Source organism: Boleophthalmus pectinirostris, unplaced genomic scaffold, assembly GCF_026225935.1.
Source record: "Boleophthalmus pectinirostris isolate CB_2022bp ecotype Guang Dong unplaced genomic scaffold, ASM2622593v1 HiC_scaffold_11, whole genome shotgun sequence".
Taxonomy (NCBI): domain Eukaryota; kingdom Metazoa; phylum Chordata; class Actinopteri; order Gobiiformes; family Gobiidae; genus Boleophthalmus; species Boleophthalmus pectinirostris.
Window position 1 is genome coordinate 6,064,363 of NW_026570994.1, and position 19,842 is coordinate 6,084,204.

The window sequence follows — 19,842 nt, forward strand, 5'->3', positions numbered from 1 at the left end:
CTTTGATTATCTAACTCATTAATAACTACTTATCTCATTTTCAGTAAAATATGGTGTTTAAACAAGTAAGTCATTTTTAACAATCAAAAGTTATAATCGATAGAAAAAATGCATCTGAATTTTTCAAAAACACTTTTAAATGTCAATATGTTTTAATTTTCAGATAACGTATTAATATTCAAATGTATATATTTCCATAGAATTCAAGTTCTTTATTAATAAACTATAGATTTTCATTGGGGGGTCAATTTTCTATAGGGGGGGTCAGCATACCAGAATCGGATTCTGACCCTGGGTTCAAAATACTATATGGTATGTTGACCCCGGGGTCACCTCACCATATAGGGTCAAAATCCTTCACCACACCAGAACAAAAAGAATGTTTGGTGAATTTTATCAAGGGGAAAGACGTTATTGTCCTTCGTCCTACGGGATTCGGCGCATTACATAACGTCACGACCAAATAGCAGCAATTGGTTAAATAAAAAAAGTACCTGCCTACCGTCAAGCGAATGAATTCTAAAGCTGACAGGTCACATGGTTTCCACGAAGTTAAACCGGCTGATGAATCAGTCTAACGGAACCACAAATCAATAAATGAAAAGCAAAAATATTTTTAAACATGACGCTGACGGTGTTTTATATTGACGTGTATATCAAAATGTTCGTCAGTTACCGTGGTGACTGTGGTTATTTGTTTGTAAAGCGTCTTTGAGTGTCCAAAAAAGCGCTATATAAGTCCAATGTATTATTATTATTATTATTATTATTATTATTAGAATGCAAGGATTAACAAACACACCCAAAAAGTTTTTAGACTCAAGAAAAAATACAAAATGGATTTAAACTGAAAATAGCTTGTGACGGTAGCTCCAAATAAGTCAGTTCTTTTAGGTCAAATTGTGTTAAAACTAAACACAAAATAAAGCCTAACAAAGCCTTAGACAGAGCATGCCTACAGTTAGCGTCACAATCCCAGCGTATGCAAAAAAATATGCATTTGAAACACATCTCAGTGGAATCCTTGTACCATTTCACACTTTCCTCCAATTGTGCCTAGTTTCGCATCACTTTTTCTTCTTCTGCATAATCCTGGAACCCCCGAAAGACCAACCCAGACTCCCCGCCCCCCCAAAAGCGAGCGGTGCATCGCGTGCCGGTGCCCCGAAAAACAAGTCCTACCTACCTCTCTACGGTTTTACACGAGCAGATGAGAAACCCATAAACCGTCGAGTTCTATAAGAGGAAACTAGCGCGGGGCGGCGACCGGGTGCAGACGGGGGAGGGGGGAAAGGGGGGGCTCTGAAGGGGGGGTCGGTGCGAGAGAGAGAGAGGGAGGGAGGGAAGCAGCTGCGGCCCACCGGGGATTACATAACGGGACCTAGACACCGGCGAACACGCTATAGGCTATATATATCTGTAAGACGGACATTATGCAGGTGGGGGAGTCGGCGTCTTGTGAGTAGAGATGCGCGCTGTTATTTAAAGATCTGTTTGATACTGCGGGAAAAATCGCTAGAGGAACTGGAGATCTTGAGGAAAAATTTCATTCATTTTGATTTTGTTTCATTGATGCCGAACGTGGGATTGTCAGAAGAATCGAAAACCTGACACTAAACAATGCTAAAACTAGAATCGAAGCTTGACGTTGATTTGAGGAGGTATCGAAAACTAAAAAAAAGTCACGTTCACAGGACAGAAATTAAGCTTTTGAGTAGCTTTAGAATGATTTTGAGCTGTTTCAGAACAAGTATAAGAGCACATAGACTAGTAAACACTCGTGGACCACTATGTAGCCAACCTGGACCACTGAAGGATTAGTATAAAAGCAAGTACTACGATTTGGTAATGTGGTATCGGTGTCTTAGAATTGAGTTTTTATCATTTGCAGCTTTTATCCAAAGTCAAACCTTATTTATCTTTTAATCTTTATGAACAGGTAATGCACGCTTTTATTTTGGCATGTCCGAACGACTGCAATGGACTTTACACGAGCGTCTCTCAAAACGCACTTTCCCGTCTGCAGTTAGTCCAAAATTCCGCTGTACGACTTTTAACAGGAACCAAAAAACGACAATGTATCACTCCAATCCTTGCGTCTTTGCACCAACTTCCTGTTCAATTTAGATTTGATTTTAAGGTTTTATTGTTTGTTTTGAAAGTGTTCAATGGACTCGTCTCACAGTATGTCTTGAACTTCATTTAGATTTACAGCCCAGAGCGCAATTTGAGGTCAGAGGGCTTCAGCTCGTGGTGCCTAAGACGAGACGTAAAACCAGGGGGGACGGAGCTTTCTCTGTGGTCGGCCCCAGACTCTGGAACTGTCTGCCCCCCCCCACGTCCCAACAGAGTGTTTTAAGTCTCGTCTTAAGACCCACTTTTAGGCTACGTCTGCACGACAATGCTCCTGGATTTTTTTTCTTGCGGGTTGAAAAAAAAATTTGCGTCCACACACGTGTCGGATCGATCAATATTCACGTCCAGATGACAAAGGAAGCACTGAGTGAAAACGATGTAAAGCATATGCAACACCTGTATGTGGCGCTGTTAACGATGATAATAATATTTTGTTTTGTTTTGCAAAATTTTAACATAAGTTTTTGTTTTTAGCCATAAGATTTGGGTGACAATTATTTGAATAACTTGGTCTCAGAATCCAACCGTTTAATTACCCGTGTGTAATCTTTGTTATTGATCCATGTGCGTGATCTGCAGTGAGTGTTGTTGGCATTAGAGCTAGCAGTGTGTCTCGGTTGTTGGGCGACGGGAGTGGGTCCGTAGGCTACACCTGTCACATTTCAGCAACAGTCTTGTGTGTGAAGAGTCCCTCAGTCGTCCAGGTAGAATCCATGAGGAGAAAATTCAGTTTGTCGACCGGACAAAAGTTAGTTTGGTTGAAGACGTTTTGCAGCTCATCCAAGCTGCTTCTTCAGTTCTGTTTCAGTTTCAGAACTGAAGAAGCAGCTTGTCGGTCGACAAACTGAATTTTCTCCTCATGAACGGTCTTGTGGTCTGCAGAGACTAGCTCGAGGCTGTAGCCTTCGCTGCATCGGAGGACCCTGGCCATGACGGGTTGCGACATCATCGTTTTCCAAAAGCTATGGTTTGCTCGTCAACACGAGAACGCAACACCGGCGTTCTCAGATTTCTCCACTCTGGAACCCGGTCTCAAAAAACACAGTTTTCGCCCACCCAAAACGCCGGCTCCGTGTGGACGAAAGGCCAAAACTAATACAAACTTCACCGTTTCGACCAAAAAACATTGTTGTGTGCACAGGCCCTTAATCTCTGGCTTTTAACACCACGTGAGTTGTGTGGTCCTCTGTGTCTTTTATTTATTTTATTTTATTCATCTTTTAGAATCATTTTTAGCTTTATGTATTTTAACACTTTTTATTTATGATTTACTGTCTTTATTGTATTAATTTGTCTGTGCAGCACTTTGGAAACTGTCATGTTTATAAAATGGGGATTGGATTGAGTATCGAGTCTATTTCTTGGAATGTTAGTATCAGAATATACTATCTAAGAATGCATACCAAATTTAGTAAACACATTTGTACATTGCTAATACTGTTTATTGCTACTTAAACCTTGACGGCACGACTTTCAAGGTACGCTGTGTTTTTTCTGATGGAGGATCTGCCGTTTGTTTGTCACCATGGAGATGTTATTGGTGCTGCGTACAATCGTCCACAGCATGGTATTAAACAAATCCATCTCAATGAAGACAAGGTGAGCGATGAAGGCAGATCCCCTTACGTCAGACTGATCTTTGTGTCCGTCTGAGTTGAGTTCTACACATTATGAATCAGGAACGGCTCTCGGTGAAAGAGATCGGAAAACACGGAACGTCATGATGATTATTTGAAGTTGTTTGGTCAGAGCGTCGGAGCGGAACAAGCCAAAAAAATCAATGAAAATCCAAAATTCAAACTATTAAAGGGTCCATGTTATGCTGTTTTCTGATCTATGGCATAATGTTGGATCTTCATCAAACATCTTGGAGTTATGTTTTGTTTCATCCACACATAAACCTTGAACATTTCAACTGATGTTCTTCTTTCAAACGGAAAACACTCACTCACTGTCCCACCTCTTGACGTCACGTGGTAATACAGGAAGTGCTCCACTGTCTTTTTTTTCCTTACTCCATGCATCTTCAATTATGGAAAAAAAATCATCATCACGATTAGTTTGGTCAATATTGAACGATTATTGTTTAGTTACGCAATGCATTTATTCAGCATTTCTTTGTTAATTGATAATTTACGCAAAACTTTCAAATTGAAAATAGGTATAGAGGCTTTGCACCGTCGCGTGACTCCTATAGCAACGGTACCTACGCCGCCATGACACCGGGCATGCTATCAGAGAAACATGGGCAGGTTTTGTTGTGTATTTGGTTGTTCTAGACGCTCTGAACGGGATAAAACAAATAGTTTCTTCACTGTTCCTCTGGAAATGACTCATCAGGATCAAACAAGGGACTTATCGAAAAACAGACGCGGATTATAATTAGCAAAAATGAACCACGAATAGATTTCCAATGGTACCATCAAGTTTCATCAAGGTATTTGCTATTTACATTTTTTCATAACTTATTTAATGAAAGAAGCACATTTACTGAACTAAAATTTCATTAATTTATCCAGGAAAACCCGCACTAGTTTACGATTCAACAAACCCACACTGGGCTCCTGTGATCAACATGGCGCACGAGTCGAAGAGTCTGTGAGCCGAACCTCGAAAGAATCGACCATGAAAAGATCCTCGTGAACATCAGAAAGATCCGCTCGCAAAAAGCGATTAATTCTAGAAGACATAGTTGTGGATAAGCAAGACAATAAAGAAAACATGGGTCCTACGACGAGTGACATGTTTATATGTGCGCTGGAAGATCCAGTTTCTACTGAAACTCACACTGTAAATGTTTTCTTTTTACATTTTAGTTCAGTAAATGTGCTTCTCTCATTAAATAATCTATGAAACAATTTAAATAGTAAATACCTTGTTAAAATTCAGGTGTCCTGATGGTACCATTGGAAATCTCTTTGCGGTTTATGTTCTCTAACCATAATTCCATTTTTTTTTTTCCGATAATTCCCTTGTTTGATCCTGATGAGTCATTTCCAGAGGAACAGTGAAGAAACTAAATGTTTTATCCCTTTCAGAGCGTCTAGAACAACCAAATACACAACAAAACCTGCCCATGTTTCTCCGATACTACTGAAGTCAATGACATAGTGTGCCCGGTGTCATGGCGGCGTAGGTACAGTTACTATAGGAGTCACGTGACGGTGCAAAGCCTCTGTAGGCTACAAATATGAACCTTAGAGCAGTTTTGTGATTTATAAAACATAAAATGAATAAAATATACTTTGAACTTGAAATAAGGCATACAAAAACACAAATGTAACCAAAATAAATTATATATCCAGCTGTTCTACAATCTCTATATTTAAAAAAAATCGTTTGACACACAAATTGCGATCAAAATTCTATTAACTGCACAGCCTTATCTTCACTAGAATTGCCCATTTTAACTTGAAAATGAACGCTACATGTCATCCCAAAGTGGAGCAGAGCATTATCAGTTTTGGAGGTGTAGATGCACTAATAAAAAATGGTGTAAATGAAACAGAACAGGAGTCCAGGTCTGTTTTTGAGGAGGTAACAACGCTCTAACATGTCTTAAATCTCACAAGGGTCCGTTTTGTGTGATGTGGGAGCTCGAACGTCTCCAGGTGAGTGTGTTTCGGGAGGATCAGTCCGTTGAAAAGCCTCCACAGCTCTGGTCCCTCGTGCAGCGTCTCGTCTCATCCGAGTGTTGGGTCCTCGAGGGGGCGGAGCTTACGGAGCGATGAAACTCAAAACTCCACTGCGGAGAGAAAGAGCGCGTGCTGCAACATCAACATCTCCTCCACGTCTGCAGCTGCTACACCTCCTCTCACTCCCTTCTCTCCTCTCTTCTCTTCCTCCACCCTCACTCCTCTCTCTCTTCCCCTTCTCTCCTTTCTCCACCCTCTCTCCTCTCGCTTTTCCCTCTCCTCTCTCTCCAATCTCTCTCCTCTTTCTCCATCCTCATTCCTCTCTTCTCCTTCTTCACCCTCACTCTTCACCTTCTCTTCTTTCTCCACCCACCCTCCTCTCACTTTCCCCTCTCCTCTTTCTCCATCCTTCTTCCCCTCTCTCCTGTCTCCTCTCTTCTCTTTCTCCACCCTCCCTCCTCTCTCTTCTCTTTCTCCATCCTCACTCCTCTCTCTCTTCTTTCTCCACCCTCACTCCTCTCTTCTCTTTCTCCACCCTCCCTCCTCTCTCTTCTCTTTCTCCACCCTCCTCTCTCTCTTCTCTTTCTCCATCCTCACTCCCCTCTCTTCTCTTTCTCCACCCTCACTCCTCTCTTTCTTTCTCTCTTTTTCCACCCTCACTCCTCTCTTCTCTTTCTCCTCTTTCTCGACCTTCACTCCTCTCTATTCTCTTTCTCTTCTCTTTCTCCACCCCTCCTCTCTTTCTCCTCTCTTTCTCCACCCTCCCTCCTTTCTCCTCTTTCTCCATCCTCACACCTCCTCTCTTTCTTTCTCCTCTCTTTCTCCATCCTCACACCCCTCTCTTCTCTTTCTCCTCTTTCTCCACCCTCACTCCTCTCTTTTCTCTTTCTCTACCCTCACTCCTCTCTCTTCTGTTTCTCCTCTCTTCTCTTTCTCTCTCTTTCTCCACCATCACTCCTCTCTATTTCTCTTTCTCCACCCTCACTCCCCTCTCTTCCCTCTCTCCTCTTTCTCCACCCTCTCTTCTCTCTCTTCCCCTTTTCCTCTTTCTCCACCATCACTCCTATGTCCCCTCTCTCCTCTTCCTCCACCCTCACTCCTCTCTCCCTCTTCTCTTCTTTCTCCCCTCTCTTCTCTCTCTTCCCCCTCTCTCCTCTTTCTCCACCCTCTCTTCTCTCTCCCTGTTCTTCTCTTCCTCCACCCTCACTCCACCTTCTCCTCTTTCTCTCTCCCTCCTTTCCAATCGCCCCATCCCCCATTAACATTAACCTCATCTGGACCTGGGAGATGTGCCCTAACCAAGCAATATGCAAACAAGTCAACAAACGACTGAAAATGCATGAAAAAAATGTAACTTTACACTACTAGTACTGCAATACTTCATGAATACTTAGTCCTGTCTCGATAATTACCACAGTATATTGACAGTATATCTCAAAGCTCACAAGAACCATCAATATTCCGAATCAAACCATTACAACTGAAATTCTACTATTGATTTCTTTGTCTCTATTTATTTTTTTAATAGTGCAGCGAGGTCACATGACATACTTTCGTTTCTATAAATAGCCACACGTCGCCCAATATGCCCAATATCCACGTGCACTCGGGGGGGGGCGGGTTAATGCGTACACTGGAGGTTACGCCGAGTCCCGGGTCAATGACGGACGGCCATTTTAGAGTCAGGTTACGTCCCATCCATCAGGGTCAAGTGCTGCCATATTGGAGCTGTCATTGGCGTAACCTCCCACCCGCCAAGAAATGCAAAAAAAAAAATCGACTGGACACCTGGGCTACGCTTTGGCTGGGTGGTTTTTGCCAAGGGCTGAACAATTTAGAAAAAAAAATTGAAAAAACGAAAGAAAATACATCAATATTGTGATCACGTTTGTGGTAAAGTTTGGGGATGGATGTAAAAATGGTTAATATTCATGTTTCAGGGATGGAGTACATAATTGATTTTTTTAATTTATTTTTTTTTTTTTTGGTTTTTAAAGCTGCATTGTGTAACTTTTTGGCTGGAGGTCCATCACCAGACATTAAACACTTCTACATTTACATTTATTCAATTACAGGTGGTTTTATTGCTCAAAAATACCTCGAAAAACAACATTCTGAATGTGAGCTGGGTCACCTCTCCACAGATCTGACCTGTAACTTGGTCTGGTTTGGTTTCCATCAAGTTAGAAAGGTTTAAAGTCATACTGTGAAACATTCCAGACAAAGCAATAACATCTCCATTGACAATTTTTGCATTTGACGGACTTTCCAGCAGAAAAGTTACACAATGCACCTTAAAGAAGAGGCTGTTAAAAATGATCCAAAATAAAATTAACCTCTTAAGGCCTGAATTTATATAGATGTATATATATATTTTTTAAATGCATTTAAGTCTAAGGTAAATTAAGTTGAGATTAATAGTTTGATTAAAGCAAAACAGAAATGTGCATGGGTATGTTCCAAATTTGCGACAACTACAAACTTGCCCAAAGGTTCCTGGAAGGTCCTGCATGTGCACTAACCGGCACTAGGGCTCAGCTTATGTTTTGATCCAAACTGTTTGTAGCGTATTTGTGACAGTCGATGTTAAGGGGTAAACAAAAACATTCAGAGTAAAGTAGTATTGTAACTAGTAACTAATGACTACTGACTAACATTTAGTAATGGGCCAGTCACCAGTCCACCAATTTTGTCATCAAATATGCAACATTTATTCATTTCTATATTTGTATTTTTCATAAAAAATTGTATAAATGTATATTCTTCTTATCTACTTTTGCTGAAATAATTATATAGTACTTTCATTAAATTATTGTTTTGGTTTGGTTTTTCTAGCAAACGGTTAATGCGTTAATAGTCCATATTAGTAAATGATTTTCGTAGCTGGTAATGCTCCAGATAAAAACATATTTCTAAACTTTTGTATGTTGTTTTTTGGGCTTTTTTTAATAGTTCATTCATTTTTTGTGCGATGTTTGAACCCCTACCAACTTCTTTTAGCACATTTCTGACATTATTTTCTTATATCGACATTTGTTTAATCATTACAAAACGTATATAATCCATTGTTTTCATGCTACCAACAATGTAAATTCCATTCTAAGTACCAGTGCAAGTACCTGAAACTATAACTACTATAAGTACCATGAAGTATCAATATAAGTATCACTCCAACTACTGGTATAATAACAGCAATGCGACACTTTCTACGCTACCATTCTAACTCCCAGGACGTATCGCTCTTAAAAACTCTGTAGTAGTACTTATATTAACAATACACGTACAACTATATATAAGTACCACTAAGTATCTACGTAACCATCTCTCTAACTGTAAATATAAGAAGTACTTGTGAGATGTTTGAACCCCAACAAACTTGTTTTTGCACATTTCTGATGTAATTTTCTTATATCGACATTTGTTTACTCAATGCAACATTTACATAATCGATTTGCGAATCTCAAATCACCCGTAGATAGTAACAAATGTGAAAAATCAAGTCATAAATCAAGTCAAGAATCGCATGTCTAAACTACGATGTTAGCAGGCTTTATATATAATACTTCTTTAACACGTAATTTCAGCCTTATGATGAAATTTCGATTTTCGACCGTAATTTGTCTCACTAATATCGTTGTATTTCATTGTAGTTTGAGGATTTATGAACAAAGAAAACGTAATCTTTTCAAAGGTTAACAGCCTGACCTACACAAGATAAAGTTCTTTTCTATAGTGGTCCATATACTGCAACAATTCAACTTCTGGACAGACCACGGATAATGATAATGCGTGCTCGTTTTTATAGTATCCGGGATATTTGGGCGAGTTTGAACACCCAGAATTGATTTTACATTTTACTGCTTAAAGATGCATTGTGCAGCATTTCTGACGGAAGGTCTGTCAAGTTTTTTCTCCATGGAGATGTTATTGCTTTGTCTAGAATGTTTTACAGTATGGCATTAAACCGTTCTCTGTTCATGGAGCCCAAACCAGACCAAGTTACAGGTCAGATCTGTGGAGAGGTGACTCCGCTCACCTTCAGAACGCCTGTTTTTCCGAGTTATTTTTGAGCCATTAAACCACCTGTAATTGAATAAATGTAAAGTAGAGCTGTTTAATGTCATACTGTGGAACATTTCAGGCAGAGAAATTACATCTTTATAGAAACAAGCAGGTGACGGAGCCCCAACCAAAAAGTGACATTGTACACCTTTGAAATTGAGTATGAAAACATGTAATTCCACACATGAACAAAATGCATCATAGCTTCAAAGTTGGATGAAAGTTGGGTGTATGAACTTTAAAAACATGGAGGAGCACTTGCTGTTTTGATTGCTATCTAATTACAAAACCTAGAACCAAGTATTTCAGTTTTATAAACAAAGACGGGCTAAATGTGTAGGATTACATGTGATCACCTGTTTATGGAAGGGCATCTCACTTAAAAAAAATTATGATATTGGCATCGATACTGAAAATCGGCTTCGAAGATATCAGTTCAATTCAGTCGATATCTCGCTTTGGTCTATAAATTGATATAATAAGACCATTTACTGGACAATGTTGACTCAAAATGTCTCATAATATTAAAAACTAGTATTTTTACAAAGCTGTTCTGTTGTTACAAAACACATTTAGATATTTTTTAACCATATGTTTGTGTTTAAAGAAAATAAATCATGTTTTCAGTCACCGCCCTGGTATTGATCGATACTGGGGAACGGCAGATACATTTAATCAAAGTATCGACATTGGTATCAGAACAGAAAAAGCTGGATTGGTGCATCTCTAAAAAGCTACAATCTAAATACGTGGCACACTTAAAACTGTACACTACTACTGCTATTTCCAACAGGCGTAAACAAAATCATTAAATCAAAATATGAAATCAAATCTTATTCGATCCTATACTTTCATATGTTTCACAAATGGAACATCGAGCTAGGAAGTTGAATGCATCATTTACTGCACCGTGGAACCAGGCCAGTTCAGTGGGTTCACTGTTTGTAAAGAGGACACCACATGCAATTAAAGCACACAGCCTGCTCGAAATGCAGCGCTAAATGTACCAAAATATAAGGGCAAAAATCCAAAAAGCTGCTTTATGAACTGTGAAAGAATATACAAGAAAAAAATTAATTACAAATTGCAACACCAAACAAGCACCATCACAAAGTATATACACATACATATACACTAAGTATCACTATAAGGTGTTGAGGTAAATGCAAAAATTGTGCGCTGTCCCTGTCTCAAATAAATGAATAAATAAATAAATAAATAAAAAGTACACTTATAAGTACCATCAATACAAGTATGACAAGTAATACTATGAGTACCACTAAGTATCATTCCAAGTACTAGCTCAAGTACTACTTTACCTACATATACCATAAACTACTACTGTAAGTAATGCTGTAAGTGCCTTTAAGTATCGGTCCAAGTACCACTGTCACTAAGTATCACTCTAAAGTCCCACTATAAGTACCTTAAAATATCACTGTGAGTAATACTATAAGCATCGCGAAGTATCAGCATAAGTATCACTCCAAATACTGGGCCAAGTACGACTATAACTATTACTAAGTATCGCTGCAACAATCAATATACGTCCCACTATTAGTATCACTCCAAGTACTAGCTCAAGTGATACTTAGTAGTACTTGAGCTAGTACCACTGTCAGTAATAAATATCACTTAAACTATCAATATAAGTCCCACTGTAAGTACCTCAAACTATCACTGTGAGTAATACTATTGTGATACTAAGTACCACGAAGTATCACTCCAAATACTGTCCCAAGTGCCATAAACTACTACTGTAAGTAATGATATTAGTACCTTTAAGTATCGGTCCAAGTACTTCTGTCACTTCTACTATCACTTAAATTATCAATATAAATCCCACTATAAGTACTTTAAACTATCACTGTGAGTAATGCTATAAGTACCACAAAGTATCAGCATAAGTATCACTCCAAATACTGTCCCAAGTACTACTAGAACTACTACAAAGTATCATTGCAACAATCAATATATGTCCCACTATAAGTACCAATACAAGTACGACAATTTACCACTGTAAGTAATACTATGAGTACCACAAAATATCACTACAAGTACTAGCTCAAGTACTACTACATGTACCATAAACTACTACTGTAAGTACTGCTATAAATACCTTACTCTAAGTACCTTATATAAGTATCGGTTTGAGTATTGGTCCAAGTACCACTATCACTAAGTATCACTCGACAGTCCCACTATAAGTACTTCAAACTATCACAGTGAATAATACTATAAGTACCAAGAAAGATTCAGCACAAGTATCAGTCCAAATACTGTCCCAAGTACCATAAACTACTACTGTAAGTAATGATATAAGTACCTTTAAGTATCGGTCCAAGTACTACTGTCACTACTAAGTATCAGTCTAAAGTCCCACTATAAGTACTTCAAACAATCACTGTGAGTAATACTATAAGTACCATTAAGTATCAGCGCAAGTATCACTCCAAATACTGTCCAAAGTACTACTATAACTACTATTAAGTATCACTGCAACAATCACTATAAGCACCACTATAACCACCATAAATTAAGACTGTATTTAATACTTCAAGTACTACAGCAACTACTACTGAAAGTACCACTGTAAGTATCTAAAAAATTCCACTTTAGCTAGGTAAAAAGCTTTATTTTGAAGTGCTGCCAAATCATAAAACGAGACAGCTTCCATTTTGTTTATCATCACAATATTGAATCATACGCATTTCTCATATAAAATTCTGCAGTTGGAATACGCCGGCGCTAAATGTTTGTCTGAGAGGCAAATGAGTCTGTATCCGAACCCTGCCAGTTTGTGCGAAATAGCATAACAACTACTAGCCAAGCGCTGCCAAGCTAACAAGCAATTTCTCCTCCATGCTAAGTAACATTTGATTTAAAGAACGGGCTCGGGTACATAATGATGCTCTCTCCGTCTCCCTCTCTCTCCTGTTCAACATCCAGCTTTCCGATTGTTTGTTTCCAACTCGGAACAAGCCAGCGCGTTGGGAATTGGAAGCCAGACAGCAGCGGCGTTTCAGCATTTCTGGCATTATTAGTTGGAATAATGGAACAAATAGCTGTCTCCGATGTGCCATGTGAGGACCTACCGGAAAGAAACACACTCTGCCCTAGAAAGTATGTAGAAAAATAGGTAGGATTGTTTTGGAGATGTGCAGAATTGGAATATCGAATAGGGTTGCAAGATTAATTGCATTTGGATTAGGAAATTTGGATGAACGCAATTAGCAAATAGCAAAGGCTGCCATTTTTGTAGTACCATCATTTCCTCCACAAACAACAAGATCTCTTATTCTTCATAAAATCTGCAGTTTCGATCTGTACAAACATGTTTTGAAATGTGATTCTTGAATGAGTTTGTTAGTTCATATTTTAATCTTTTTGTCAGTTCTTCTGAATGTGTTTAAGAAGTGAACTTTGAACAATATCTTATTATTGAAACATAAATCGTGACGACCTACCATAAAGAATCCCACTCTGCCCTAGAAGGTATATCGAAAAATGGGTAGTATTGCTTTGGAGATACATAAAGTTAGATATTGAAAAGGGCTGCAACAAAAATTATGATCAAATTGGGAAATGTGAATGAATGCAATTAGCAAATCGTAAAGACTAACATTTTTGTATTTAAAAAATAGATTGTGAGAAGTAAGGACCTACCAGAAAGAAACACTGTCTGCCCTAGAATATATATCAAAAAACGGATAGGACTGTTTTGGAGATGTGCAACGTTAAAATATCGGAATGCGCTGCAAGATTAGTCACGATCAGATTAGGAAATCTGAATGAACTCAATTAGCAAATCATAAAGACTGCCATTTTTGTATTAAAACATAAATTGTGAGGACCTACTAGAAAGAAACACATTCTGCCCTAGAAAGTATATCAAAAATTAATAGGATTGTTTTGGAGTTAGGATATCAAAATGATTTTTAAAAATCGCGATCAAATTGGGAAATTCGAATGAAAGCAATTAGCATATCATAATGGCTGACATTTTTGTATTAAACATAAATCATGAGGAGTGAAGACCTACCAGAAAATAACATACTGCTCTAGAGATTTTTTTTTTTTTTATAGGTAGGATTGTTTTGGAGATATGCAAAATTGGAGTATCGAAATGAGCTGCGAGATGAATCGAGATCAGATTGAGACATTTAAATGAACTTTAGCAAATCGTAAAGGCTGCCACTTCTGTATTAAATTGCCACTTAAAACATAAATTGTGAGGACCTAACAGAAAGAAACACTCTGCCCTAGAAAGTATATCCAAAAATGGATTGTTGGATGGATTGTTTTGGAGATATGCAGAATTAGAAGATCGAAAAGGGCTGCAAGATTAATCGTGATTGGAATGGGAAATTAGCAAAGACTGCCATTTTTGTAGTCCTATAAGTTCCCCCAAAAACAGCTACATTTCCTGTCTTATTCTGCATAAAACCTGCTAACCTTGTACGTTTCACCCTGTATAAATGTGTTCGGAAATGTGATTCTTGTCACGTCACATTTCAGTCTTTTTGTCAGTTTTTCTGGACGTGTTTAGAATGTGAACTTTGAACAAAATTGCATGATTAAAACATACATTGTGGCATTTCTCATATTCGTCAGTATCTCAATCAAACCACAATCACAATTTGAGTTAGTGTAATTATTAAATCAGCAAAATATCCTGTCTTTTTGTTTTGTTAAGTAGTAGTAGTAGTAGTAGTAGTTTAGTCTTATCTCAAATGTTAGAGAATCCTATCTTTAAACATTATACTACAAATGTAATCTCAATACGCATCAGAAAAATCGCTATTGCATTTCTTTCCAAAACCACGCAGCCCAACCCTACTCTCTCTCCTCTCTCCTCTCACTCTCTTTCGCCTCTCCTCCTCTCCCCATCCCCCCATAAAAGAACTGAATCATGCCTGCGAGACACAAGGGACATAGTCATCAGTCTTGCCATAGCATTTCAGGGACCCATTTAAGCGACCTGTTACAAGGGGCTCCTATCTCGCCACATAAAACTATCAAATTGTGTCTGGAATACAGAGGGGAGGCTGGCCCAAACACTAGCCTTTTTACTAGCTAGAAACACATAATAATTCTTGTCCACAGCTTTGACACGCAGTTGCCAACAAAGCAGCCAAGTGTGGGGGCAACGATAATCTGGGCATTTAGAGGCAAAAACAAAGCAGAGTTCTTCATGTCCCAATTTCTCCCAAAAGCCGTCTTTGACATTCGTACAAGCGTGTCTTTTTGGCTTAGACTTAAAATTGGACCAATAGCGGCTAATTCTTGACATTTCACGGTTGCTTTGGTAGCTGAACTGCACTTGTTGAAGTCAAAAAAGATAGAAAGGCTTACGCTGTCTCCAACTTTGAGACAAGATAACATTATTTTCAAAAATGTCCCGCACTAGAATCTAAATGGTGGAATTTGTTTCTTCTTTTTTTAGTATTCAAGAAGTGATAGATGTGAACAAAATCATTCTATTCTTTGAAAACAACAGTACAGTAATCAAATATGTTAACTACTACTTGGATGCAATAACAAATCTTTGAAGGTGTACCACAGGGCTTCATTTACGCACCACTCAAATTCAGAAAATGGAAGGGAATTAAGAAATTATACCGATTAACAATATTCTTTGGTATGGATTTTTTTTTTTTTTTTTTGCTTTTTTTTCCAGTGCAAGTACATAGTTTTTATTCACAAACTAAAATGTGTAAATTATCAGTTGGCTACAGTAAGAAATATGTAAAGGTGTACCACAGGGCTCCAACTTTGCCCCACTCAAATTCAGAAAATCATACACATAATAATGTAACAACAATATACTTTGATCTATCTAAAACACACAGCGTACAGTACTTCACAAAATTATATATCCTAATTAATAAGTAATAACAAATCCCAAATTGTGTACCACAGGTTTCCAACTTCATACTAATTGTGGTACTTTGGTAGCCTATAAAAAGATGAACAATTTAGAGAAAACAACATTTTATTTTATTTTTGTTATGACTAAATGCATTGTAAATAATGTAAATATGCAGAGAGTTAGTATTTTACAGTTTGAACTAGCAACAATTATTTTTATTTTTGTTGGCTAGTTAGTGATTACTAAATCAAACAACTGATTCTATTGTAAACTGGGATAAAAAAAATAAAAAGTTTCACTGACAGATAATATTTAAAATTGCATTACTGATGAAAGTCACAAATAGTTCATTCTTTTTGACATTTTGATTTAATAATTCAGGAGACTTTCTTACAGAAGGTCTTTTGACAGGTATTTTAGAGTCTGTAGTCCAGAGAACATTTCTTATCTTTGAATTCTGATGATGACTATTTTAACTAGTCATGATTATTCTAATGAATTGCTGCAGCCCTACTTAATAATAATAAAAAAATGTACTGCAGCCATTGGCTTTTGAACAGTCAACCCTCACTTCGATAGTAATGCAGCAGACGGTCTTTTGAGTCTGCACAGTCCAGACAACGTTTATTATACTGAATTACAATGACGACTGTTTTAATATTCCACTAGTCACAATTATTTTAATGAATCATTGCAGCCCTACTGAACTGCAGTCTTTGGCTTTTGAACAGTCAACCCTAAATTTGATATTAATGCAGCAGACTTTCTTATAGAAGGTCTTTTGAGTCTGCATAGTCCAGATAACGTTTATTATCAGTGCATTACGATGACGACTGTTTTAAGCCAAGAACTAAATAGTAGTCTTTGGCTTTTGAACAGTCCATCTAAATTTCATCTAAATCCATCTAAACTTGGTGGTTTTGCAGCAGACTTTCTTCTAGAAGGTCTTTTGACATGTGTTTTAGAGTCTGTAGTCCAGAGAATATTTACTATCACTGAATTCTGATGACGATTATTTTAACTAGTCATGATTATTCTAATGAATTGCTGCAGCCCTACTTATTAATAATAAAAAATTGAAGTGCAGTCTTTGGCTTTTGAATAGTCAACCCTCAGTTTGATAATGAGGCAGACTTTCTTCTAGAAGGTCTTTTGAGTCTGTATTGTCCAGATAACATTTACTATTAAATTACATTAACAATTATTTTAATAGCCGATTAGTCACGAGTTTTCTAATGAATCATTGCAGCCCTACTCAAGAACTGAATTTCAGTTTTTGGCTTTTGAACAGTCCATCTTAAATTTGATAGTAATGAGGCAGACTTTCTTATAGAAGGTCTTTTGAGTCTGCACAGTCCAGATAACGTTTATTATCACTGAATTACGATGACGTCTGTTTTAATAGTCAACTGGCCACAATTATTCTAATGAATCGTTGCAGCCCTACTTAGTAAACAAGAATCGTGTGGCGGTCTTTGGCTTCTGAACAGTCAACCCTCAATCTGATCCAACTGCAAACGATTCCCGACATTTCACGCTTACTTTACCAGCTGCACCGCACTTGTCGAGAAACCAAAAAATAACCCCTTTTTTCACTCTAAATTTAGTTCACGACAACGCTGCGCCCAAAATGCCCATTGTGCTAGCTCCACTGCAGCCACTCCGCTCAAAGAAAAACCTGACATTTTCCAGCACGCGGTTCTCTTCCATTTGCATTAGGTATTGATTTTGATATGCGAGGAGAAGGGAGAGTGGTGCCGTGTGTGTAGGCCTGGTGTGATTTGAAAAAAAAAACAAAAAAAAAAAAAAAATATCCACTGACAGCGAAAGGCAAGGATTGGGAGACTTGTTATGAAAAGATGCGTTGGTGGGTAACAGTAGGATGCCAATTAGGATGCTTGGCCAAGACGAATGGATGTACGGTCACGCACTGCTTTCTCTCTCTCTCTTTCTCTCTCTCTCCTGTCACCCCTCCTCCCTTCCCTCTCTTCCTTCCATGCCTCCTCTTTCCTAGCACGGAGCCGAGAAGTGCGGCTCCTATTTCATGGACTATACCGGCATCATATTCACAAGCAATGATTTAGTTTCTTAAGCCAGTCAAGTACACAATAAAGGAATGATTTGGTCCTCCTTCGAAATGCAGTACAGCAGGGAGGAGACTATATATGCTACGCAGTATTTCTTATTTCTTTTCGCACTGCAATACAAAAAAATGTGCCAGAGAAGAAACACAATGTACTAATTTTGGATATATAAATACAAATTATACAAATAAACTGCTAAATAGTAATAACTTCATTTGTTGGTTTCAGCTTACTGCTACTGTATATGCAACATTTTGAGGATTTTTTCACATTCAGAAGATATGATATTGCGTTTTAAATAGTTAAATTTGTTTAAATCACTATGGCAACAAGCTTAAATTCTCATCAATCTGAAAACAATAGAGAACAATTATCGAAGGAGTACCACAAGGTTCTAATATGGGACCACTGAACTTTACGTAAGCAGAGAAGTTACAATATAGTCATAGTGATTGTCAAAGTGATTATTTGACCTAAGTTTGAAATTACAAAATGGAAAATGCGAGAAAACATCGCAAGTCTTTAGCTTTACTCCAATCTGTTAACATTATATTTGATTTATAAATGGCTGTGTTTACTTGTCGGTCAGAATGCAACGAAATATGTAAGATCTTGAAATAATTTGATTCTAAAATAACGATTTGTGTAGGATTAAACCGACTAACTTGTATAAATTTGGTTGAAAAAGCTTTGAAAATGGCAAAACAGTCGATAATTATAGTGCCTATTAAAACACTGGGCCATTATGGGTGCAAGTCAGTAAAAAAATGTACTACAGAATATGTAATTTGGTGTATTCTGAATACTAAAACACAAAAATAAACAAAATTCAACTAAAATGTAGTATAAAATAAGTATTTTACGAGGATTACTGTGTATTTTTTCGATATAGTGACTACATTCAGCAGTCTTTGGTCAGTTTCGGATAACAAGGTGTCCTTTTTCTAATGCTTCCAATCTGAACTGAGACTGGACTGGTACCATTTGTTTTTTTTAGAGAACTGCAAACGTGTGTGTTCATGAAGATGGCAAAACGACAAATAAATCAAACTCCACGTTAAATACAACACCAGTAACCAAATATGGGCACGCGTAAAAAGCAGTATTTTCTATTCAGAGCTCAGTTTTCGAAAGCAAAGAAGCAATTAGAAACACCAGTGATGGCTGCGTGGAAAATGTGCCGGCTGCCCACGCACGCACCCTCCACCATGTGCCCGCGTGGATCCCCGTACTCCATCCATCCATCCTTTCATCCTTTCATCCGTCCTTCTCCAAAATCACCAACTCCAAACCGTCTCCAAAGCGCACAGAACACAAACCGAGAGACCACGTTTTTTTTCCCCCGGTCGCTTTTACGCAGGGAGAGCTATGTTCCAATATATATTATGAATAACCGACGGGAGTTCTTTGCATTCAAGAGGGGCTCCGCACAACTCGGTAATCAGAGGGAAGTGGATGTATTATTCACGATTCAATTCAACCTCTATTACGGCATCCACGGTTCTTTATCGTGCCCAATCGCGTTTGACATCTTTATTACGCGCATGTCCCCCCGTCTCCTCCACTTTGCCAGCGCTTGGAGAACTGTCACTCTGATAGAAAGACGTCTGTACCGTCTGAACCCCTCTCCACGCACTGCACACCGCGCGTAAAAGTTGATGGAAATGGGAGGACGTAAGCCTACCTGCTGCCAATTCTCTTCCAACGACGGCATGGCGGAGAAGTAGCCGGTGTCGTGGACTATCTGCAGCTCTTGAAAGATGCTGTGGTTGGCCAGCACATCCATGGTAAAAACGGTTTGGGGGTTTGTAGAGTAGAAATTCAGACGGGGGGGAAAAAAATGTTAGTAAATGATCCACGGGGAACGCGATTTGGTTGTCCGGCAAGCAGCGCGCATTATCGGCGAGAAACGCGAGGTGATGCGGGGTCCATGCGTATCCACTGTTGCCAAAATAGACAGTGATAGGGGATAGCCAGGGAAACGGGGAGGAGCGGCGTAATGGAGGGGGCGTGGCTTCGGGAACGTCAATCAACTCCCTCGCCTGACCGTATA

General features: G+C 38.4%; 1 protein-coding gene across 1 annotated transcript in view; it reads right to left on the reverse strand.

Annotated features, from left to right (window-relative positions):
* The window catches only part of klf7a (Kruppel-like factor 7a), a 143,856-nt gene extending 124,281 nt beyond the window's left edge, over positions 1–19,575 (reverse strand). The window contains exon 1 of the mRNA XM_020936589.2: positions 19,474–19,575. Coding sequence (XP_020792248.1) covers positions 19,474–19,575 — 102 coding nt within the window. The remainder of the gene's footprint in view (positions 1–19,473) is intronic.
* Positions 19,576–19,842: the final 267 nt, after the last annotated feature.